This window comes from Prionailurus viverrinus, chromosome B3, assembly GCF_022837055.1.
Source record: "Prionailurus viverrinus isolate Anna chromosome B3, UM_Priviv_1.0, whole genome shotgun sequence".
In the NCBI taxonomy this organism is placed as follows: domain Eukaryota; kingdom Metazoa; phylum Chordata; class Mammalia; order Carnivora; family Felidae; genus Prionailurus; species Prionailurus viverrinus.
Window position 1 is genome coordinate 7,257,913 of NC_062566.1, and position 25,321 is coordinate 7,283,233.

A 25,321-nucleotide genomic window follows, 5' to 3' on the forward strand; every position below is an offset into this window, starting at 1 on the left:
CTTTTTGAATTGTCTTTCATCAGTTTTGTCTTTTTTGGGGTCCACTTTCTACACACTTCACGAGTCTCAGCCAGTGGCTTCTCCTGTGGCCTCACTTTCTAAATATTTTCATGACATTTGCTGTCACCTGTGTTTTGACAACAAGCCCACATTTCTAATCTTGGCTGTCAGGCATCTTTTCTACATGTTTAACTCCTATTAAACATCTTCATCTCAGTGTTCCACAATCCATCCAAATTCATTTTGCCACTGTATGACTGATTTCATTAGAAAAACACATGGTATGCTTGGTGTGAGTTAATTTTGGGAAGGAGAGTGAGATTGGGGGATTAGACCGTTAGTTATCGTTAGAGGTTGGAAGGGTCTTTTACATTTTTTTTATAGATTTGTTGATTTGCATCTTTTCAATAAGATGATGTTGATATATTGAGAAAAAAATTTCTCTTCAACTAATCTCTCCTTTCAACTTCATTTATATATTTCTATTACCAGCGAGGATTGTAACTAAAAATCAAGTCCTAAAGGTTAAGGGTAATTACTGCTGGAGAATACAGGGTACAGAGACAGGGATCAGTGTACAGATGAGACAGTGGTTCTCATCTGAGAGCATCTAGCTAAGTGTTGGAAATGCCTAATTTGCGTACATCTGGCACGTTACACATTCCAAGGCAGTAGAGGAAATGTACAAATAGATGGTTGGAGCCCTGCTTGGTTTCTGATTTCCCAGATGGGTCAGTGTGTGGACATCGCTCATACTGGAAAGCATTAGGGACTTAAAATCATCAGTAAAGATTTTGTCTTTAGCAGGAGCCTTGCCATATTATTCAATTGTAAGTTTATATTTTCATGACGAGTATGTAGTGTGCCCATGTAGTTTAAGAGCCATTCAGTAAAGAAGAGGCATTGTTAAGCTTCAGTGTGTTTCAGAATAATAAAGATGGTACTTTATTGTCTCATAAACAAAACTGACACAAAACACCCTTTAGACATTTAGTTACTTGAATTTTCTTAAATTGAAATACATGTTCCAGTAATGAAAATAGTAAATCAAAAAGGATTCACTCATGGTCTATTAATTTTACAGATGTGGGAAGAATATCCTGATGTTTATGGGGTTAGGCGGTCAAACCGAAGCAGACAAGAACCATCACGATTTAATATTAAGGAGGAGGTAAGAAAAAGACATGTTTTAAGGGGATACATTTAAACTCCTTATCTTACCTCATCCTTTTTGACTCTGGTATATGCTACCATTGACATGACTGAACTTGTTGCCTTGGAGTTAAGTGACTCTAATGTGAGCTTTCTCACCTTAATATGGCACGGAAAACCACAGGTGGCTTTTAAAGGAAGAAACTTACCAGGAAGATTGTGTCATAATGAATGTCTTAGTAGAGTATTGTACAGATTGGCTTCAAATTTTTGTTTTTATTTATTTTTTTTTAAGGTTTCCAAGTTTCAAGTGAAATTGATTATCATAAGTTTACCTTTCAAAATACCTAGTTTCTAAATCTACATTTTGTAACATGAGTCATTGCTTGGTAAACAAATGTAATAGTGGAAGTTGTTTCAGATTTACTTCTGAGAAAGGAAGGAAAATTTGCTTAAATACTGCATTTTAACTAATTCAAATTTGCTTTCTGTTTTTAGTGTGCAGTATAAAATAATTCACACACATTTAGTCTGATCTAATTGTGAGAGATTGAGTAGCTTGTTTTTTAAAATTGGTAATTACTGGGTTCTATTGTTTCTATAGAATAGACTTTTCTCACCTTTCTCAGTTCATGTGGTATTTTTGTCAATTCTTACCTCTGTAGTAGGTGTATAGACCACATTCTGAAGAGGTGCTCTTTTGTGCCTCAGTGAGATGTCCCCTTTCTGTATTCTTTTTTGTTTTTTTTTTTTAAATTTTTTAACGTTTATTTATTTTTGAGAGAGAGCAACAGAGCATGAACGGGGAAGGGTCAGAGAGAGGGAGACACAGAATCCGAAACAGGGTCCAGGCTCCGAGCTGTCAGCACAGAGCCCGACGCGGGGCTCGAACTCACAGACCGCGAGATCGTGACCTGAGCCGAAGTCGGATGCTTAACCGACTGAGCCACCCAGGCGCCCCCCCTTTCTGTATTCTTAAGAGGACTTTGCTTAACCAGCTGAGCCACCCAGGCACTCCCCCTCCCCCCTTTAAAAAAATTTTTTTTTTAATGCTTATTTTTGAGAGAGAGAGAGAAGGACTTTGCTATTCTTAAGTATGTAGCATTCTTCTGATGAAAGTTAATAGAGGTTAGTGAGTTGGAGGTGGGTTTTGGTAAGCATATTTTAAAAATCTAATTGACTGTAACATCCACATTGCCTTTATGGTGTTTTATTTTGAATGACCTCTGAGCTGGTTTGCCCGAGTTTTCTTTTTCCACAGTGTCTAGGACAAGGTTGCTGAGCCATATTTGTTACAACCGGTCACGTAGTTGTGTCCGTTCTTTCCTCTTTTATACGTCCATTAACACATTCTCTATAGGGCACAAGACAGCAATAGAAATAGTTTCCCTAATTTTGGGGGAAAAGAGACATTTAAATGTTTCTGACTATAAACCTTCCTTGGTCTAGTGCTGTCAGCAGGGCACTGTTGGCTCATGATTGAACATGCTCTGTAATGAGTCTAAAATGGGACAAATCAGCAGTCACCATCTTTAATGACACACTAAATGTTGTGGCATTTCACATGATATTCTAGATCTGCAGTATCACGTTTGGTTGCCACTAACATGTAGCTTTTAAAGTTTTTAATTAAAGTAAAATAAAATGAAAGATTCTGTTCCTTAGCCGCACTAGCCATGTTTCAGAGGCTCAAGTAGTCACATGTGGCTGCTGGCCACTAGATTGTTCCCTGCAGATACAGAACATTTCCATCATCACAGAGAATTTTATTGGACTGAGCCCTTGTAGAAGTCAAGCTGAGGGAGGGTTTCCCGGTGTTAGAGGTAACTCTGTCATTACAGGCAAATTAATTTTCAAAGGAAAAGAAGAGTGAGCACGATCAAACACAGGTTTCTTTTGTCTGAAAGCTCACATTGGATAATGTTATTATTGAGTAGATTGTGGAAGCAGGGGATCGTGTTGTCCCTATGAACTGTGAATTAAAGTCTGTAATCATTTTTCCCCTCTCACACACTGAAGGCAAGTAGCGGGTCTGAGAGTGGGAGCCCAAAAAGAAGAGGCCAGAGGCAGCTGAAGAAACAGTAAGTCTTTCATGGGGCAGTTACTTCCCCCAGGGGTTTTGAACATGTCAGCTTCTCTGGGGCTCCCTTCTCTGTGTGGTCGTCCGTCCCGGGTCCCGGAGTCTGCTTCTTCTCTTGCTGTCTTGGGTTGCAGTCCGTCACGACCCACTGATGCCGCAGCCCTCAAAGCTCAGGGTTACATGCGTTCCCATGTGCTTGGACTACTTCTTAGGGCAAACCCCAGCTTGTTCCATTTGGTTAGCCTGATTAGCACAATTGTGTTTTTCTTAAAAATGTGCACCAGTTCTATTCTGGTTGAGCAAGGAACAAATTTAGATTTGCTCTTTTTTCTTGTAATTTGTTCTTTGTGTGGGTGTGGCAACATTATATTTGTTGGACTGACACCCAATTTAGTATTAAATTTCAAAGTGTTATTACTGTATAATTTTAATACTGCAGTTTACAAACCAGAAAATTTTAATTCTTGGGCTTAACATGACATTCCTTTAGAACGTAGATTATATATTCGTTATTTTAAAAATTCACAAATTCTACTTAGTTAAGGTGAAAAAAATTTGTTTCTGTTTTGGGTTTTTTTGGAATTAAAAAAATTACTTTTGGAGAGTGTCTGGATCTTTTTGACAGTCTAAATTCTATAGCCCACCTCTTGAGCAGCTTCATTTGAAAATGTAGCTATTGAAAACTTGGCAGACAAATTCAGGGGTTTCTCATGGTAAACGATTGTCCATGGTACCTATTAAAATAGAGCCCCAGTTATATGTATTTTCTGTTCTCAAATAGTAATTTTAGAATTAGTAATTAGAGTTAGTAATTAGTAATAGAATTACTAATTAGTAATCTTTAGTAAGTATTTGGCCTAAGGCAAAGGAGCTTGAATTTTTTAAACCCATGTACTCATCTTCAAAATAGAGTAATACTCATTCTGCCAACCTAACAGGGTTATTGGGAACGGTGTTAGGAAAAGTTGAGTATTTAGTATGTCCTCTCCAGAGCACATACACTTTTCATTTGTGTTTGAAATATTTGTTAGAGTTGGAGGAAAAACTGTAGGCAAGCCTGCACTTCTTGGCATCTTAGAAGGCTTTTTTCTACCCCATTCCTTGGCCTGCGTGGGAAATTATTCTGATCTGATGGCCTTTTGGGGGCTTTCGGGAAGTCTGTGCATGTGTTCTTTCCTTTACCATCTGGCTATGTTCTTCTGGTCTCCTGACTGGGATCTAAATGGTGCTGTGCTTGAAAACCTCCAGTTTCTACTTCAATGGTGTCTGGGTGTGCAGAAGCGCACTGGCCCCTGTGCTCACTTTCCTTCTGTCAATCCTAGACGTCTCTAAAGTTGACCGTTCTTAGAGGCCTTCTTTCCCTGAGTAGAACCTCTTCGTTCCTTGCAGGGGGTTGTATCTTCTGTAGGTGCCCTTCCTTTCCCCGGCCTCTTCCCTAGGAACTTAGCCAGAGCTGGGGGAGTTCTCTTCCTGTTTATTTGGGCCCTGGGCTGGCCTTGCTTCCTGCTATCCTCTGGGCAGCAGGTGAGTACTGGGGCTTATAGGGAGCTCTTTTCCTGAGTCCGTTTAATTATAATTAGTAGGAGGAGGTGCAGTAGGTGCTGGCACTCCTGCTGCAAAGCCTCAGCACTAACAGAGGCCTGTGTGATGTGAGCAAGCATAACAGGACCTAGTGTGTGGGCATGTGGATTTCAGAATTGAGAGACTCAAAGGGGGCAGAGATTTTGAAGTATTAGCACAAGGAAAGGTTTTTCTGAAACGCTGCGCACTGTACCACAGATTTTCAAGTTTTTAAAAAGCTATTTTTTTAAACTTTTTAAAAATTCAAAGTTTAAAAATGTTGTAAGAATAAAGCAGTAGTACAAAGACTGCCTGTGTATTTTGCCCAGATTTGCCATTGGTTATCACTTTTGCCTCATTTGTTTTTATTGTTGTGCGTGCTTTCTTTGTAAATATTTATGTATGCATGCATATAATATTTTTTCTGAACCACTTAAGACTAAGATTGACACACATCATGGCCTTTTGCCCCTAAATACTGAAGTGTGGATTTCCTAAGAATAAGGATACTCTGTTTCTTAAGCACAGGATAGTTTTACTACAAATAGATTTAACATTGCTAACATAGTTTTGTCTAATCCATATCCCCATTTTGTTACTTGACCCAGGAATGTCTTTTATAACATTTCCCACCTCCACTGCAGGGTCCCATCTAGGATTAGATCCTGTGTTAGTGGTCTTTCACAGCCCTTCTGTGCTCTTATGACGTTGGCATCTTTGAAGAATACAGTCTTACAAGGGAATAACTCCCCAGAGTCATAATGTAAGTTAGCATTTAAAAAATTTAGAAGCTATAGAGCATAATGTTTCTGCACGATATTGAGAACATTTTTCAAGTTGGCAGTGTTGAAAATTTCAGGGATGATGCTTAAGAATTCAGAGTTTTAGATTTTTTTTTTTGAGAAAATCTGTCAGTACTGGTCCTCATAACAAGTGGTCTTTGTAATCTTCAGATAGACTGGGAGTTCTCTGTTTTGATTCCATTTACAGTCCTTACGTGGCCCGAGTGGGTACTGGAGATTGTAACTCCTGACCTAGTCATGCTAACCAATAATTTTTCAAATTTTATTTGACCCACTCATGCTGTTTTGATTATTCAACCCTTTCCCATGCAGTACTTCTTAATATTGTCCAAATTTGTGAAGTGTAGAGGACCTATGCTGGCTCATTATGGTACCATCAGTTTTTCAAGCCACTCTAGAATGGTTCCAGAACATCTTCTCCCAACTGGAATGAAAAAAAAAATGTGTTAGCTGTAAATCACTTGGAAGTTTTTCTTCTGGGACCATAGTTATTTTTTTCTTTCCAGTTCTTTGAATTGTAACTGTCAGAAACTTGTGACACAGTGGAGAATTTGCCCCAGAGTTTTCTTTTTCATTGAAACTTGCTCCTGAAAGGCATTCTCTCTGGGAAAATGTACTGAAAATCAGTGAAGTTTAAGCAGTTCTTTCCCTCTTTTCATGATCTGCCTTCTAAAGTGGAGGAGAAAGGAATCCTCTTCTCAGGGCTCTTAGAGATAGTTAGTAGGAAGCCTCAGTGACTCTTGGCCAGAATTTAGGCCCATTTTATTTACAAAGGAATTTTACAGTTATTTAGATTTGATTTCTGTCTTAGGGTTTGTGTTCTGCCAGCCACCTTTTTCCAATAAAGGAAGAAAACCATACTTCGTTAGCTTGCATTCTGACTTTTTCTTATCTGTTTACATTGCCGTGGGGCCTCAGTGGCCAGACCTTGGTATTTTTATCCCTAGTCCCCAAAATTTTGGTAAAAATTCCATTGATTCTCTCCTAGGGAATCCTGCCGATGCCCTCTTAGAGCTGGATCTGGCAATTCACATCTCCTATAACATATGAACAAATTTTTAATCACAACCTTATATTTTAGACAACTCCTCTTTGTAGCCTGACTTATACATATGGCTTAGTCAGGGAGTCGTGCTCATAAAGTTTGCATTATATAGAAGAAGCCAGTGATCTGGGAGAGCCCTGTACATCTACAGAGTTGGGAAGTAATCGTTTTATAATGATCACTCTTTTCGCCTTCCCTTTATACAAAGTGACTTAGTATTGCTGATCTAACTTTTCCCTCTGTTCTTGAAAGTTAAAACAAAATTTAAAATAATCCAGCCAGTTTCAGATACACATGCATACTAACTCATTTAGGCCTTCTAAGCCTTCTGTTGTTCAGATCCTCCCAGAATGTGTAAGTCTGACTTTTCCTGATTTTGTGGTCTTCAGTGGATTGTCACTGAGAGGAGGAGGGCTGTAGGTTTGACATGTAATGGCAAACACCTTGTTCTCACTGGGTTTTCGTTTCCTTCTTTAGGAGGAGGACTTTGGACCAGTTGATTTGCTCAGTTTTTGTGCATTCTCATACTAGAAGTTTCTGAATCTTCCTGGCTGTCCATAAGTCTGTATACCTCCAATTTAACTGGAGGACTCTAGCCTCAACACTGATTCTGTCAGTTTACTGCCACCTTAGTTCCATAAAGTCATAGAAGTGGACCTTATTAAGTGCTCTGATTTAGATTCTTAATTCCTGTGGAGTTCCGTAAATTACAACTAATATTTGTGCATCTTTCTCATCTGATCTGCTCTCCCTCACATCTTAATTGTTCATGTTCTTTCAAGCTTGTTAACGGTGAAACCACTTCTCTCCAGTTTGACTATGTGTGTCCCTTCTGAGAGCCAAACTGTTCTCCCAAAGGAGACTGCAGTCTCATGTACCAGTCTTCTAGTGCCTGGAGACATCTTCTTCCTTCCTGGCCGTCCCCGTCTATTCGTTTGGTTCCTTAGCAAACACTTGTTGTGCTAGGTTCTGGGGAGGGGGACTAACATGCCTAGAGTTTAGTTAGATATAAGGAATTCTTTGTTTAAAAAGGGACCTGCAAGGATATTATGCAATATTAATAGGCCTTAGTGTCTCAGCAGTCTGTGTCCAAAAGAAAAGTACCCTACCTGTTTGTTAGGCTGATACGGTTCATTCTTTAATTATTTCTTGCCTCAACAAAGAAGTAGCTCCATTTGCTTGCCTTTGTGCTGAACTCTGGTACAAAGATGAAGACAAGTGGCCCTGCCTCGTAGAAGCAGTCACTTACTCGAAGGGAAACCGATATGAAACCAACGGTGCTAGTAGAACTTGAGTAATGTACATAAAAGTGCTGTACTGCCTTTTCATGCTTCCTAAAGTAGGGTGGTTCCTGGACTTTTTAGGAGGATTCTTAGGAATCTGTGGATAAGCCACCTTCTTGCAGTAAGCTCCTGCTATTCCTTTGACCTGTTCTCCCATGAAGAATATTGACTTGACTTTGATTCTGTGACAGTTGTCTTCAGCATAATCTTATTTCCTATGTATAGACCCAGAGGCACAGTGGTAGTTGTTTTATAAAACCTCAGATACTTGCCTGTGAGTTTTTTTTTTTCCCTAGATATTTCATGCTCAGTGACTATTATGTGTTCTCTCCTTCTTCCCTAGAAATGAGCTAAGTCCCACGTTTGGTCTTTAAATCTCAAAAACTCTTTGGGGTGGTAGGAGAGAGCTATAAGGTACGGCTCTTTAAAGCCTTCTAAGATCTCAAGGAACAAAGGAACACCTACTGTATCTAATAATTATTAAGAACTACATCTTTGGCTGAATAGATTATTTAGTAAGTGGTAGGTTTATCACTGAAAAATAATTTTAGGGACTTTTATCGAATATATTTTGAAGATGTTAGCATGTCTAGTATTATAGTAGTTTTAAAAGAAGTTTCTAACCAGTATTAGAATTTATAAAGATTCACACATCTGTGAATTTGTTAAGATAAACATTTTTAGGCTTCATATTAGACCTGCTAAATCATAAACTGTGGCACTCATCCAGAAATTTGTTTTAACAAGTTCTTCAGGTGGTTCTGATCATCTTACATTTGAGAACCACTGGTCTAGTATATATTACGACTTCAATCTGTTCAATGGTAGTGGTAAATAAAAATAGAGTAGAAGAGATTTAACAGCTTTTTTTTTTCCAGAATAGTTTAAAAAATACTTTCTTCATTTCCATTTTCATTTATTTTTGTCACCAGAGAAAAAATAGGCATAGATATTACACAGTCTAGGAAGGAACATAGCCAGAGTTTAAATAGAGCTAGAATAAACCTTTTTTAGCCTAATACCTAAAATATACATGTTCTGCCTTTTGGAGAATCCTATTGAAATTGGTCTTGTCAGATTCTTCAAACTAAACAATCCTGAGGAGTTCATTTAGAAAAAAATCATTTTGCTTTGCTTTTGATCACAGAGAAAAATGGAAACGGGAGCCCTCAGAAGATGAACAGGAACAAGGCACCAGTGCAGAGAGCGAACCAGAGCAGAAAAAAGTGAAAGCCAGAAGACCTGTCCCCAGAAGGTGCAGTGTTTGCTTGAACATCTCTGCTTCTGGTGGAGCTTAGTTTGTGTTAGTTTGAGAAGGATGGTACAGTGGTAGAATGATGGCCTACGGTGTGCTGTGACTCGGGGCTTTGGAAGTCTCGGGCTCACTTCTTGCTAGGCTTCCTCGTTAGCAAGTGATTAGGTGATGAGGATGCTTGCATTTGACTGTGGGTGTTTGCATGGTGTGTCATGTAGAGCGAAGCTTCTGTTTCTTACTCCCCGACTTACTAGTTATGAGGGGTGAACGTATCTTCTGCTTTTAAAAAAAGCTCCCTGTGTATTGGAGTAGTATGCAGGCTTTTTGGGGGAAGAACTAATTCCTAAGTTTAAAACACTGTTTGGTTGAAAGCATGCTTCACTGTTTCTTACCTTGTTCTTGGAATCTGACATTAAGCAGAGAACTGATTGTGCAGGGAAAGAAGTAGGCCGAGGTCGCAGGGAACTTTGGTAATTAAAAAAAAAAAAATGTTTATTTGTTTTGAGAGGTGGGTCGATGGGCAGAGAAAGAGGGAGAGAGAGAATTCCAAGCAGGCTCTGTGCTGTCAGCACAGAGCCTGATGTGGGGCTTGATCTCACAAACCATGAGACCATGACCTGAGACAAAATCAAGAGTTGGATGCTTAAGTGATCTGAGCCACCCAGGTGCCCTGAAACTTTGGTAATTTCATTAGCTGGCTGGCAATGTAAGGTACTCATGTTGGGGAAAGGAGGGCAGGAGGCAGAGATCTCAGGGGAATTTTCCTCCTTGCAGTATTGCTTAGGATGGGGGTTGACAGGCTCTTGCCTTTGGGCCACATCCCACTCAATCACCTATTTCTGGATGGCCTGTGAGCTAAGTATAGCATTTAGAGAGAAACATTTATAGTTTGATGATAGGCAACACTAAATTTGAACCTCAGTTCAGTGAAATGTTATCCCTTCAAAAAGAATTCAGTTCTTATCATTAGGTGTGTATCCCATAAATCCTGTGATTATTATTTCATTTTGAGTTTTGTCAGTAAAAATTATGTGAAAATTTATTTTTTCTTGTTAAGTAAGTGCCTGCATAGTGGCCTCAATTTTGCGTCTTGTCTGGGAAAGCCAACAGTATTTGTGCTCTGGACTTTTGCAGCCAACATTTGCCTACCTCTGAGTTAGGACACTACACTGGCCCACCATGCTGGCAGGGAAATTTGTCAACTTAGTTTGGTCACAGGACTGGAAAGCCACTTCAGCTTTTTCTTCTAGAGTTTACCTGTCATTTATTGAATCCCTGATCATCTCTCTGTAGTGTTGCTTATGGAAGGTGTGAGAGAAACAGATAAGATTGTGAGTTTCCATCTGTCTCTTTCTCCTGTTTTCACCTTTTTACCACTGGTAGAGTATTTCGGGATTTCCTTACGGGAGTGCCTAGGCTGTGGTTCTCAGTCCTGGCTGTGTGTGAGTTCCCTTGGGTGGCCATCTCCTTAGTCTGTGTGGCAGGGTGTGGTTTCTCAGGTAGTCTTCCAGATATATTTTGTACGTGTCACACACACAAATATGCGTGTAGTTATTTTTTGTCTTTTGCTCCTTTTATGCAGATAGCATTTCATGCATCTTGTTCTGCATTTAAAAAATATGTATATATTTTTTAACATTTATTTATTATTGAGAGACAGAGAGACACAGAATGTGAGCAGGGGAGGGGTAGAGAGAGGGGGAGACACAGAATCTGAAGCAAGCTCCAGGGTCTGAGCTGTTAGCACAGAGCCCGATGCGGGGCTTGAACTCACAAACCGTGAGATCATGACCTGAGCCAAAGTTGGATGCTTAACTGACTGAGCCACTCAGGCACCCCTGCATTTTTCTTTAGTTATCTTGGAAATCTTTTCATATCAGTACATGGAAAATTTTTTTGTTTTTTTAATGCCTACCTAGTTATTCTGTTGAGTGAACTGATTCCAAGTTGATGAAGATTTAGAGTTTTCCTAGTCTTTTGTTAATTGCAAATAATACTACAGTGAATACCTTATTGTGCCTGTATCAGTGTATATCTGTAAGATCAACTCCCAGAAATGAAAAATGTTGACATTTCTAAGTTTGATAGATATTTCCAAGTTGTCTGCCAAAGAAGTACCATCAGTAACATGTTGCATGTATATTTTTATGTCAGGTAACCCTGAAGAGTAGTTGAGAACCATTGCCTCAGAATTCACTGAATCTCCTATATGTGCTTGAGGATTATCAGTATTACAATTACTTTTGTGTTGAAAATGCAGGTTTCTAGTTGATTAGAATCTTAGCAAATGGGACCCAGGAATATACATTTCTGACATTCCCCAGGTTAATCCTATATATGTATTGTGGCTCTGGGAAATTATAGATTTGAAATAGACACCAAGTGATAGAATAAAAACTTTGCCAATTTTTCTCTTCTCATTTTAGAACAGTGCCCAAACCTCGTGTTAAAAAGCAACCTAAGACTCAGCGTGGAAAGAGAAAAAGGCAAGATTCTTCCGATGACGATGATGAAGATGATGAAGCTCCTAAAAGGCAGACTCGTCGCAGAGCAGCTAAAAATGTTAGGTAGGTTGTGCCCCACAAGTGTTTTATTAGTGTGAGGGTGATAGTTGGGTAGAACTTGGTTCAGGTGAGTCCACAATTTTCCATTTTTTTTTTTTAAGTTTATTTTGACACAGAGAGAGAGAGAGTGCTCGTGTGCACACACTTGAGAGCATGAGTTGGTGGTGGCAGGGGAGGGGGCAGAGAGACAGAAGCACAGGCAGGCCCTGTGCCGTAAGTGTGGAGCCCATTGTGGAGCTCATACCCACAAACTGAGATCATGGCCTGAGCCAAAACCAAGAGTCCAATGCTCAACTGACTGAGCCACCCAGGTGCCACGAGGATTTTGCAAAATTTTGGATTTTGATAGGCAAAAATAGTGACCCGTGTCCTAAGGTTGTGTTTAGAAATCTGATTATTGTTCTTGCAAAAAAGAATGATGTTGGCCAGTGGGAATATGGAAGGAATAGCAGTGGTTCATTTCTGGCCTTCATTCCTGTAAAGAAAAGCACTTCAAGTTGAGTTCTATTGAGGTGGGTTAGTCAGTGATAACTGTCACCCTTTTTAAGGAAAGATGTTTGGATTATAGTCTCACTTCTAAATTGCTCTTTCAATCAAACAGATTCTTCTGAGGATCACTTTATGTACTGGTATTTGGGTGTAATTTTATTAAGCTTACTAACAGGATATGGAGCATTAATAGAAAATGAAATAAAGGAATAGATACATGCAGACATCAGTATTTTACTTTATATGAGTCCAAGGATATTTCATTTTCTTTCAGAGGATACACAGGTTTCTTTTGGTCTACTGAGAGATAGTGAAACTAAGTCCTGGAGATATTAACCTGTCCAGTGTGTCTAGTTAATGATTCCAAAGCTTGGACAATGTGCTGAATATGCCAAAGTGTACATTTTCCTTCTGCAGCTCTTGTACATCCAGGATTGTGTTTTTCTCTTGTGTGACTCCCCAGTGAAAGGTTACATTGTGAAAGGTTACATTTTGATATTTCATTACCAGGAAGTATGTTTGTTGAAGTTTTCAACAGTTTGAGGATACTTAAATTTCATATTGTTATCAGACAAAATACGGGGTTGAAACATTTCATCTTAGAAATAGTGTTTCCTTTTTGCTTAATGAAACAGTAGCTGTTTTTTCATTCAGTATATGTTTTCTTTGTAGTTTCCTTGTTTACATAGTAACCTCCTGTTGAAAAACAAAAGCATAGGCATGTCTTTGTAGTTTTCCCTATGTTGCTTACACAAATCACTACAAACAGTAGTCTGTTTTTATTTTGAACTGTAAGCCTTCCTACAGTTCTCCATGAACATGCATTAATACTTAAGTAGGAGAAAACAGGTACTTTGAGCCCACTTTATCTGTGGCTGATCTTAAAACAACATGCTGGAGCCAAAAGGATATGGTTCTTGAACGTCGCTGTATTTGGTCTTTAATTCTGGAAAGGTAGTCTCTCATTTATCCAGCACCATTTCTCACGCAGCTATAAGGAAGATGATGACTTTGAGACTGACTCTGACGACCTCATCGAAATGACTGGAGAAGGAGCCGATGAACAGCAGGACAACAGTGAAACTATTGAGAAGGTCTTAGACTCAAGGCTGGGAAAGAAAGGAGGTATGTCTCTGTGGGGAGCAAATTATGTCTTACCTACTCAGGCCCAAATCTTCTGTATTTCAGCTCTCAAATGAAGAATTTCAGTCCATACTCAGAGTGGTCGTGAAATGTGGAAGTTGTTCTGGCATAATGTCATGTTTCATTAGCAGAGGATGTAGGGATGTGTCCGATATGTCTTTGAGACTTGAAACTTAAGATGTGTTTATAGCTTAAAAGGCAGTGATGTCGCAGATATTCTGGTTTATAAACCTGAAACAAATTTACCTTTAATTAGGTATTTCTGAATCTCCTGGGTGATAGGGAATGAAGATTTTTTTATATCTAACTTGAGGTGTCTTATAACTTAGTTTCTTTAACCTTTCCATATAGAAAATATCAAAATACTGCTTAATTCTTTTTTCTTTTTTGTTTCCATCCAGCCTCACTTTTGGTTAAGAGTTAACACAGAACTTTGGGTGGATGGGTAATTGGTGTGGGATGGTGGGGGGGGGGGGTCTTTCTTTCTTTCTTTCTTCTTTTTTTTTTTTACTGTTTATTCATTTTTGAGAGACAGAGGCAGAATGCGAGCAGGGGAGGAACAGAGAGAGGGAGACACAGAATCCGATGTAGGCTCTAGGCTCTGAGCTGTCAGCACAGAGCCCGACATGGGGTTTGAACTCATGAGCCATGAGATCATGGCCTGAGTCGAAGTTGGACACTCAACTGACTGAGCCACCCAGGCGCCCCTATTTCTTAGTATTCTTGGAGAGACAGATTTGTTTTCTGAGTTAGTAGGGACCAAACCAGAAGGATGTTGCTCTTCCATTTCTCTTGTGTTTAGACACAAGGATTTGTTTGATTTCACCAACATATTTTGGAAAACATTTTAAAGTGTAGAAATTGGGTTTGCATTTTGACAATATTTGAAATTACGAATCTTGTTCATCCTGTATTGTTTGTGAATTTCTGCTTATTTTTCAGTCAACAGGATTTTGATGCTTCATCCAAAAAAAGATTCTTTAGCTGAATGTGTACTCAGGAAGCCTTTTCAGGGTCTGATTTAATATACTTTTAAATGTTTACCTGAATCTTTTTGCAGCTACGGGAGCTTCTACTACTGTATATGCGATTGAAGCTAATGGAGACCCAAGTGGCGACTTTGACACTGAAAAGGATGAGGGTGAAGTCCAGTACCTCATCAAGTGGAAGGGTTGGTCTTACATCCACAGCACATGGGAGAGTGAAGAATCCTTACAACAGCAGAAAGTGAAAGGTCTAAAAAAATTAGAGAACTTCAAGAAGAAAGAGGATGAAATCAAGCAATGGTACATTTTTCAAGCAATGGTATATTTGCAGCCTTGAGGGAAGGAAGGTTTTTAAAGAAAGTGTGGAGCACATAGCTGTCTAGGAACTCAGATTTTGCCTTAATTATCTGAACACAGAGCTGGTCACAATTCCATTTTATAAAATTGTGACCTGAAGACACTATATATATATATGTTTTTGTATACGGCCACCAATTTTGCAGAGTTTGATAATAATAATAAATAGCTTATGGAGCATTTTGCACACCCAGTGTTTTTTATCCTCATGATAAGCCCATGAGATTTGTACCATTGTACACATTTTGTGGATAGGGAGAGTGAGGCACAAGGCAACTTTTCCGGGAGGTCCCAGGATTGGAGTTCTGGCAGCCCAAATCCAGAACTAAGTCCTAGGCACCCTGTCATTTTCCGATGATTACGCTGGGGTGGCTTAGATGTCAGGAGTTAATATTCCAGAACTGTCTGGGTTACAGTACACTTACCACTAATCTCGGTTTTCACAATTTGCAGAAATGCTGTGACTGCAACAGATGAACTCCTGAAGCTCTGATAGACCATTGTTTTTAGTTTAATTTACTTACAACTTTGAAGGTGGTTAAGTTGCATATGAGAAATATGTGGGGCCTATAGCACCCACGGACCTAAACTGACTAATCAGAGGGATCAGGTTCAACCCTGAAGACACACCTGCCAGTGTAATGTGATCAGGTTATTTTGTATTAGAAATAGGGCCAGATGGGTTCTAATTCCCATTTTACTACTGTGCACGATGTGCTCCTTCAGTAAATCACTTATTTTTCCTTTAGGTATCCCTAAGAATGGGGTCGGTTGTAAAGCAATTACAAATTTAAAATCCTCGGAAGTACAGCAATAGTTCATTTCAGCTTGCCAGTATTGTCCTTCTATAGAATTTTAGTCCAAAGAATAACTAGCTTTGTGTAAAAGCTACATTTAATCTCTCCCAAAGCACATACCTATATGAAAAAGGCATGCTTCCTTTTAAATCTGGAAGACAGTTTTGTGGTCCTATTCTGTTTAGATATTGGAATTTATTACACAAAGTGACTATTTTTAGGTTTCTTTATAAAGAAGGAACAACTGGTATGTTTTGAGTCTAAGGTTTCCTAAAAGTGTATGTTTTTTATAAAATCTCTGGCTTAATTACTAGTAAAGGATTGCTAAAGGGACAGATGGAAATAAAGGCTCAGTTTCCTTTGCTGTTCTTAGACTTTGCTTTGATAGATTTGTATGGATCTCCCAAATCTAATTGGAATGTATTTTTCTTTTCTTCTGTCTAGGTTAGGAAAAGTCTCTCCTGAAGATGTGGAATATTTCAACTGCCAACAAGAGCTGGCCTCAGAGTTGAACAAACAGTATCAGATAGTCGAAAGAATAATCGGTGAGCACATGGAAACTTATTTTAGCAGTGTTTGAGCTCCGCAAATAATGGCTTTTGGTTTTGGGGTATTGTAAATTTAAAAATGCATTTTGTAGATTTACTTGTGGAGAATAGATGTAGGGGGAAAAAGGCAAGAGAATACACGGCTATCTAGATTGATTTTGAAGGAAGAGTTAACAAGATTTGCTGGTAAATTTGGACATGGGAGATGAGAGAAGGCGGTGTCAAGTACGATGCCAAGACTTATGACCCAGGCAAATAGGAGAACAGAGGTACCATTTACTGAAATGGAAAGGCTAAGGGAAGAACTGGCCTGGAGTGGAAGTCAAGAGCTGGGTTTGATATTTGTAAGTTTGCTATTCTTCTTGGTTGACTAATTGGGGAGTATCGTGAAGGTTGTATGTAGCATATGTGAGCTTGGAGTTTAGAACTCTCAGTCTGCGCTGGAGATTTATATTTGGGAATTTATCAGTATGTAGATAGTATTTAAAGCCTAAGACTTACTGAGATTATCAGAAATAGTATACCTCGTGAGACTAGGAAGTTTGAGAGCATTCCAGGTTTTGGAAGTTAGGGAGAAGCCACAGGAGAAGAGAAAGAAAGTGTGGTGAGAGAGGAGGGGGGCTGAGAGCATGATGCTCTGGGGGGAAGGAGGACTGAGACTTGATCCTTGAGCTTGGGCTGGTTCAGGATCTGTGGAGTGGTGGGGATGAGGCCTGATTGGGGTGGCTTCAAGAGAGAATGAGGGGGACACCGTGAGTAAAAACAACTCTCCTGGGGAGTTTTGTTGTAAAGGGGAACAGAAATGGGGTTGTAGCTACTCAGGGCTGTGAGAGCAAGACAGGTGTTCCTTTTTTTTTTTTTTAATGATGTCAGATTATAGAGTATATTTGTATTCTTATTCATAGGGCCTAAAATGTCATTCTATCCTTGATTATAGTGATAACTTTTTGTCGCATTTTCCATTTGTGTAGCCGTGAAGACAAGCAAATCTACATTGGGTCAATCAGATTTTCCAGGTAAGCAAAAGATTTGGTTAACAAATGTTAGTGAACATCTAAGAGCAGTTCGGGTTTTGCAGTGTATTTAGTTTTGCCACTTGGTGTTTCAATGATTATGTGTAAAACAGTGACACTCCCCCTCTTTGATTGACAGTTGCTAATCTACTAATTTTTGTATACCAAACAGCTCACAGTCGGAAGCCGGCACCTTCAAATGAACCTGAATATCTATGCAAATGGATGGGACTGCCCTATTCAGAGTGCAGCTGGGAAGATGAAGCCTTGATTGGAAAGAAGTTCCAGAGCTGTATTGACAGCTTCCATAGTCGGAACAACTCAAAAACCATCCCGACGAGAGAATGCAAGGTGTGGTGATGGCTGGCTTTTGGTTTTTCGGGGGAAAGATGTATTGGTGGGAAGTGTTGATCACATAGATATTGGGAAGAGAAAATGTACAAAAGTAAATGATAATTCCCATTTTGATGTGAAAGATGAATTAACCTTGACATCAAAGGAAAATATTAAAACAGAAGAAGATGAATTGTATAATGGCTTCGCTGACCTCTTTAATCTTAAAATTCACGGAACTGGATATGTCTAATTAGAGATATTGTGCAGAATATTTGAAAGAATTGAAGCACTTTAAAGAGACATGACATCGTATGGTGGGGTGCTTGGGTGGTTCAGTTGGTTGAGTGACTGATGGTTGAGCGACTGGTGGTTCAGTTGGTTGAGCATCTGATTTCAGCTCAGGTCATGATCTCATGGTTTGTGAGTCCAAGCCCTGTGTCAGGCTCTGCGCTGATAGCATGGAGCCTATTTGGGATTTTCTCTCTCTCCCTGTCTCTGCCCCTCAATCACCCCAGCTCATACATTCTCTCTCTCTCTCAAAATAAATAAACTTAAATAAAATAAAGAAATGTGATGGGAAAGGGGAGAAGCTCTGAATTCTAAGTTAGAAACTAAACATATAGGCTTTTTATTTGCTTGATTGTTTGCATAAATCCTTTCCCTTTTTTGGAATTCATTCCACATGTAAAATGGTGTGCTTGGGTCCTTGGCAGAAGAAGTCTGTGTAAGACATGGGCTCTGTCTCTGAGGAGTTGACCTCCAGTTCATGGCACCAGACCTCCATCTGTGGAATGCAGTGTGTATTTGAGGGGGCAGTGAGTGTAAAAACGAACTGTGGTCAGAGAAGTACAGAGGCAGGAGTCACTGAGCTCCAGTAGTCCATGAGGAGGTTTAAAGGGTTAAAGAGATTGCGCTACTTGAATTGCCCTGGTTCTTGAAGAATGGATTGGTGCTGGATAGACAGATGGAAGGGGGCCCAGGTTATTGCCCTCCCCTGAAAGGCATCAGGAGGAAGATGGTCTTGGGGCTGGAAGAGAGGAAGGTGTTATTGGCAAGTGCACTTACGTCCGAGTGTGCGTGTCTTGAATACCTTGGAGGGTAATGCTGGCTTTATCTGGTGGGTATGGACATGCCTACCTCCCTGAGAGAGAGCAGCATGATGGAAACAGTGTTGTATTCAGAAAACTTCATGTAATGGCAGTGTGTAGTTACGAAAGCCAGGAGGTCCAGCCACAAACATGCCCTGGAAGTCCGTGAGGGAACCACAGTGTGCGGACAAGGGAAGTCACTGTGGGATGCAAGGATTGGAGGGGAGGAAGCTCTGGGGGAGCCGTGGCAGAAGTGGACGTGGGGCTCGGTGGCTGAGTGTGATGAGTCAGATTCTGTTCACTGCTGGGTGCTCACAGAGGAGAGGTGAGATGGTCAGTAATCACCTTAACCAAATACACTGTTAGGGCGATACATCATGTAATAGGGTGCTGATTCCATAGAGCCCTAATCTTCAGAGAAATGCTCGCTATGAAAAGACTTTGTGTGTGGCCAAAGAACTTTGGGAAGCATTCCTAAATGAAGTTTTTCTGTAAATTCACAATATGGACAAGCGTTTTAGACTTTGAAAAGTCACAGTAATGAAATTTATGTAACTTGTGTTACATTGTTTCCCAAATGGATTTAGTCACAGAATCCACATTTTGTATGCAAAGCATAGAGACATGACCTTACTAGACTGATGTTCTTCACATCCTTTCCTTTAGAAAACCAAACTCACACACTTGGGGGGGTTCAAGGTCAGGGGGTTGGCATTTTGGAATTTGCAGATGTTCTCATGGTGACCTTCTGCTGTGTTTGGCATATACAGACTTTCCCAGTGGTCTTGTTTTGTACTGTTTAGAATGAGATTATAAAGATGAAAATGGAGCACTCCCTGCCATATGATAGAGATGATGTAAAGTTAGTGCTGTGTAAGGATGTTCACAGACTGACTTCAGGACAGGAGCACGTTAACCAAAGACTATTTCAGGATACATCTGGCTTTGGGAGGACAGACCTCAATGAAAGGAGGTGTGGGTGCGGTGGGGTAGGTGAGGTTGGTGATTCCGATGTGAAATTTATTTTTTTTTTAAATTTTTTTTTTCAATGTTTTTATTTATTTTTGGGACAGAGAGAGACAGAGCATGAACGGGGGAGGGGCAGAGAGAGAGGGAGACACAGAATCAGAAACAGGCTCCAGGCTCTGAGCCATCAGCCCAGAGCCTGACGCGGGGCTCGAACCCACAGACCGTGAGATCGTGACCTGGCTGAAGTCGGACGCTTAACCGACTGCGCCACCCAGGCGCCCCTCCGATGTGAAATTTAAACTTCGGTGCTTTAGTTCAGAGCACATAAGTCATAGGTAGCATTTTAACATGGGAACAGGAAGAAAGTCTTTTTCAGACGTGGGCTTTGTGAATTTTTTTTTGTCTTTCAGGCCTTGAAGCAGAGACCACGATTTGTGGCTTTAAAGAAACAGCCAGCATATTTAGGAGGGGAGAATCTGGAGCTTCGTGATTATCAGCTAGAAGGTCTCAACTGGCTTGCTCATTCCTGGTGCAAGTAGGTAGAAAATAGGTTTGAAATTCTCTGTACGTTTTTGGCTTCTTTATTTTTAAGTGCAAATAATTATTTCTGTTGCGTATTACAGAAACAAAAATATATGATTGAGAGAAGGCTTTTGTAGGAGTTCATATGTATGTGTAATACCATTTTAATCTGAAGTAAAGAATACTTTGTTAATTAGTTATTTGGGGATAATTTGTCCTAGCCAGAAACCTATGTCATAACATGTTGTTTATGAGTGTGACTATAAGTAGCAAGTTAATTTGCCCACATCTGTGATGTGGAAGTCGTTTTTCTCGGGAAGAAAGAAGATGTCTGTTTTCCATTCATTTTCCTTCTAGGCCAGGGAAACCTTTCCCTTCATTTCTTGTGGTGGTGCTGAAGAATAGTGTGAAACACCCCCCTACCTCCTAAGGTTGCTGTACGTGCTATCCCATGTAGAGGAAGGTCTCTGATGGTTGAACCTATAAAATTGTCCTTACTTTTTGTAACAAAACCACCTTAATTTTGAAAAGGAAAGGTGTGACGATGAAAGCATATGAGGTTTAAAGGTGCTTGGAGGCAGTACTCATGGATGTTGTTCATCAGATCAATTGCAAATCTAAGTAGTCTCTGATTACTATGTGTCAGGCCCCATCTAGGCCTGGACAGTTTGAACAGTGAACCAAGACAGACCTAGTTTCCCTGTCCTCCCAGGGCATACAGTGTGGGAAGGATCTTTCATGCTTACCTACAAACTCCTTCCCCCACATGCAGTTCTTAAGTGCTTCAGTGTTTTACAGTAAGGCAAAAATTCTTGTTTCCGAATTGAACTGCAGCCTGGAAATAAAACCATGTGAGCTGGTTTTCTCAATGCCAAAAAGTGGTTTCTGGTTAGAGGTACATTTAGAATGCCTGCTTCCCAATGAAACTACCTATATTCTTTGTCCTATAAAATCTAATACAGCATCTAGCATTCAGTTATGAACATTAGAGCCCTTGGGGAGCTTCAGTTTGTGTGACTAAGGATGTAAGTCTGATAGAACTATTCTAAATTGCGTAAAAACTGGTTTTGTTTCAGAGAACAGGGAGATCTCAGGTTCCTAGAAGACAGTTCTAAAGCTGGGTGGAACCTCAAGAGGTTGTGTGATCCAGCCCTCTCATTTTGTACTTGAAGGGTCTTGGCCACAAAGATGTCATGTGCAGTCATGTCACGAACATCACTGTCACACCGTGTGCTGAAGAGAACCCAAACAGTTGTTAGGCCCTAGTCACAGGAACCTTACATTAAGTAATAGGCTGTTTTGGCCTAGTTTTAGAAAAACAGGGAAATCCATTCAAATCTCTTTCAGTGTATGAACAATGGCAGTTTGTTAGGGAGAGGAAATGTTGGAGAAAATCCTGTTTCCTCCCTACTAGCGTGGAAAGGTGAGAGAAATAGGGGGGAAATTACACAAAGGAACATAACATATCTGAGTAGTGCATAAATTATAGAGATTTAGATTATAGAGATTTAGATTTAGATTTAGATTTATAGAGAGGTATGGCCTCTTCCTTCTCCCCTGCCCCAGTATATTTGCCTTTGTCCTTTTCTTTTCCCATAAAACTAGCCATTCTGTGGAACACGGAATGTATTTTTAAAAATTCAGTCTCTTCTTGGTAAATTAAATGTCTTGTATTTCTAATCCATTCAGTTCTTTGTAATTTGTCTATTATTTTTAGTTCTTTCTGGGTTATTGATTAAACATTTGTTATACATGTATAAACCTTTAATGGCCTGATTTTTCTAGAAACTCTTAATGTTTGCAGCCTTTTGCCATGTATATATTTCTAATTCCCTGCCAAAAGGGCTGTTTTCTATTTCCTGAACATACTTTCCTACTCTGGCCATTTCTTCAAGTGTTTTTCTTCTAGCTGAACAATCCTCTCCTGTTAGTATCCTGTTAAAATATCCAGACTGTCTCCTAGAGCAGTGTTTCTCAAAGTGTGGTCCAAGGAATACACCTGCATCAGAATATCCAGAAGTGTCTGTTAAAAGTATAGCTCTTTGAGCCCTTTCCCAGATGTTCTGATTTGGTAGGTGTAGGGTGGATTCAGAAATCTGATTTGCAGCCTGTCTCTGCTGTAGACTGTGCTGTATTTAAAACAAGCTTCTGGGGGCGCCTGGGTGGCGCAGTTGGTTAAGCGTCCTACTTCAGCCAGGTCAGGATCTCGCGGTCCGTGAGTTCGAGCCCCGCGTCAGGCTCTGGGCTGATGGCTCAGAGCCTGGAGCCTGTTTCCAATTCTGTGTCTCCCTCTCTCTCTGCCCCTCCCCCGTTCATGCTCTGTCTCTCTCTGTCCCAAAAATAAATAAACGTTGAAAAAATAAATAAATAAATAAATAAATAAATAAATAAAACAAGCTTCTGGGGCGCCTGGGTGGCTCAGTCGGTTAAGCGTCCTACTTCAGCTCAGGTCACGATCTCACGGTCCGTGAGTTCAAGCCCTGCGTCAGGCTCTGGGCTGATGGCTCAGAGCCTGGAGCCTGCTTCCGATTCTGTGTCTCCCTCTCTCTCTGCGCCTCCCCCGTTCATGCTCTGTCTTTCTCTGTCTCAAAAATAAATAAACGTTAAAAAAAAAAACAATTAAAAAAAACAACAACAACAAGCTCCAGATCTGCAGCAGATAGGCCTGGGGAGGAGTGTATGTAGCATTAAACAACCCAGCAGCATGCAGTGGAGTGGGTGGGTGATTTGAGCAAAGGCACGTGGCCATCAGGCTGTAGGGTTCACCAGCAGTTGAGGTAGCCAGTTTGCCCCCCTGCTTTCTGTAATGGTGGAGCCAAAGGTCATGTTCTTGGATACCCCAATAAAACAAAACCTGCCTTCTGTGTTACAAGGGGTAGATGTAAAAGAACAAAATGCAAGGTAAAGAACATAGTCTGAATAAGCTCTTCCAAAGCTTGATTGTACTTAGTTCACTTGTTCTTCTGCTATTTTGTAGTTTCTACTACAAAGGAAATACAGTTGAGGCTGGTAACCAGTGCCTTGCTTGGTGAATTGGGAGTCATTGGTGTCCTTGCTGTTTGTGCACATGCTGGTTTGTGTGTGTGTGTGTGTGTGTGTGTGTACACGTACTAATGGTTTTGTTTTGTTTTGTTTTTATTTTTCTCTTCCTGCAGAAGTAACAGTGTAATCCTTGCTGATGAAATGGGCCTAGGAAAGACCATCCAGACCATATCATTCCTCTCCTACCTGTTCCACCAACACCAGCTGTATGGCCCCTTTCTTATAGTCGTCCCTTTATCCACCCTCACCTCATGGCAGAGGGAGTTTGAAATCTGGGCACCAGAGATTAACGTAGTGGTTTACATAGGTGACCTGATGAGCAGAAATACGGTGTGTAAACAAAAAGAATTGGGATAGAATCTGTGTTATAAATGTATTTTGGAAATTGACCTAAAACCATTATAGTCTTTAGTAACATTATGATTCCGACACTGTAACGTGCCCCCACTGTTGGGAGATTTATGTATCACAAAAATGCAACTCACATATTCTTTAAAATATGCTTACTATATTAAAGGAAAGCAATAGCAGTATGTGAATGGGGATTTGTTTTAGTTGGATTGCAGTATTAAGTTTTTCTTCGCTTTGTCTCATATTTCTAAGACTATTTTATTTATAATGGATTATAAGATGGAGTTAATACCCTGTGGAATGTTAATATTATTTTTGCTGTTTGAACAGAGAGATACTACTAAAAATGATCAAGTTCTTAGAGTTTGTTTCCCAGCCTTTTAAAATGGTGAGGTTGCATAACTTAGTAAGGTAGGAATAATGAGAAAGGACAATGGACTTTGCTGGGGCTATAGAAATGAGAATTATTTGTCTGTTTTCAACCTTAACTTGAGCATAGGGAACTTAGAACAGAGAGGCTTGAGTTGATCTCTGTTTAGCAGTTCTTTTCTTGATTATGAGTAATTTTTTTAAAAGCACCTGTTGTGTGTGAGGGCTTGTCTGTGCTGGGTGCCTTTTACAGGTATATTACCTGTAATCCTCATGATAGTCCTCATGATAGTGGACTCAGAGTTTAACACTTGTCCACAGGCCAGCTACAAAGTGGCAGAGCTGGGGTTGGGACAGAGATGTGTCTGGTCCCAGACCTTTGCTCTTTCATTACTGTGTGTTAGAGAAAACTGTTTCTGGGAGATTGCTTATCCCAAGAGAAAGCCATCAGGAATTCTCAAACTTTTGAGAGATATGTTATATATTATACCGATTGAAACTTATTTTTATTAAATGTTTTCATTCAAGTCGTCTAACCTGAACCTGGTAGATTTGCAGATTTCCCTGCTCTAATTTTGAGTTTCTAAGCAGTTCTTAGCTTTGCTAATCTATTTGTTAACCATTACAAAAGAAAAACACTTCCTAGATGATGCAAAATGGTTTCAAGCGTTGCATTCAAAGGTGAAGACAAAGTGAACTCTGAAAATTGTGGAGTCAGGGAAATTTTCTTTTCTTTTCTTAAATTTTTTTAACGTTTATTTATTTTTGAGAGAGAGAGAGAGAGAGACCCGAGTGCGAGTGGGGGAGGGTCAGAGAGAGAGGGAGACACAGGATCTGAAGCAGGCTCCGGGCTTCAAGCTGTCAGCACAGAGCCCAATGCAGGGCTCGAACTCACGAACTGTGAGATCGTGACCTGAGCCAGAATCAGATGCTCAACTGACTGAGCCACTCAGGCCCCCGAGTCAGGGAAATTTTCTATGTGGACTCTCATACTCCTTTTCTTTGCTCTTCCCACTTGGTGGTGATTACCTGCACGCACTCCTTGTCCTGTTTCCCGGTCCCCAACTTGACACCCAAACTACAGGAGCCTTGTTATGGGCCATCGTGCCTGCTGGGCGGCCGATCACATTGCAGTATGATGGCCCATGTGCCTGCCAGGCTCCCGGTCACACTGCAGTATGATGGGCCATTGTGCCTGCTGCGTGTCCGGTCACACTGAAGTATGAATGTGTTAGTTTTTGTGTTCCTTTACATTAACATTATTTTCATGCATTTTACATTTTCATCCTGTAACCTTCCTTTTCCTTTTTCTTGGAGGCCACATCTTTCTGCTCTAGATTAATGAAATTTCTGACCAAGCCAGAGGTTGGGAATTGTTCTTTTTTTTTTTTTTTTTTTTTTCAACATTTTTATTTATTTTTGGGACAGAGAGAGACAGAGCATGAACGGGGGAGGGGCAGAGAGAGAGAGAGAGACACAGAATTGGAAACAGGCTCCAGGCTCCGAGCCATCAGCCCAGAGCCTGACGCGGGGCTTGAACTCACGGACCGCGAGATCGTGACCTGGCTG

The 25,321-nt window shown here is 40.2% G+C and overlaps 1 protein-coding gene across 6 annotated transcripts in view; it reads left to right on the forward strand.

Moving 5' to 3' along the window:
* CHD2 (chromodomain helicase DNA binding protein 2) overlaps nt 1-25,321 on the forward strand; it is a 122,363-nt gene that overhangs the window by 25,619 nt on the left and 71,423 nt on the right. For 4 of the 6 annotated variants that reach the window (XM_047861089.1, XM_047861087.1, XM_047861092.1 and 1 more), the window contains 11 exons: nt 1,085-1,171; nt 3,172-3,233; nt 9,071-9,178; nt 11,605-11,745; nt 13,223-13,356; nt 14,435-14,660; nt 15,959-16,059; nt 17,034-17,078; nt 17,248-17,426; nt 19,879-20,003; nt 23,146-23,362. In XM_047861089.1, coding sequence (XP_047717045.1) covers nt 1,085-1,171; nt 3,172-3,233; nt 9,071-9,178; nt 11,605-11,745; nt 13,223-13,356; nt 14,435-14,660; nt 15,959-16,059; nt 17,034-17,078; nt 17,248-17,426; nt 19,879-20,003; nt 23,146-23,362 — 1,425 coding nt within the window. Of the gene's footprint in view, nt 1-1,084; nt 1,172-3,171; nt 3,234-9,070; nt 9,179-11,604; nt 11,746-13,222; nt 13,357-14,434; nt 14,661-15,958; nt 16,060-17,033; nt 17,079-17,247; nt 17,427-19,878; nt 20,008-23,145; nt 23,363-25,321 lie in introns of those variants that run through there. The other 2 variants (XM_047861093.1, XM_047861090.1) reach the window with 2 other exon arrangements.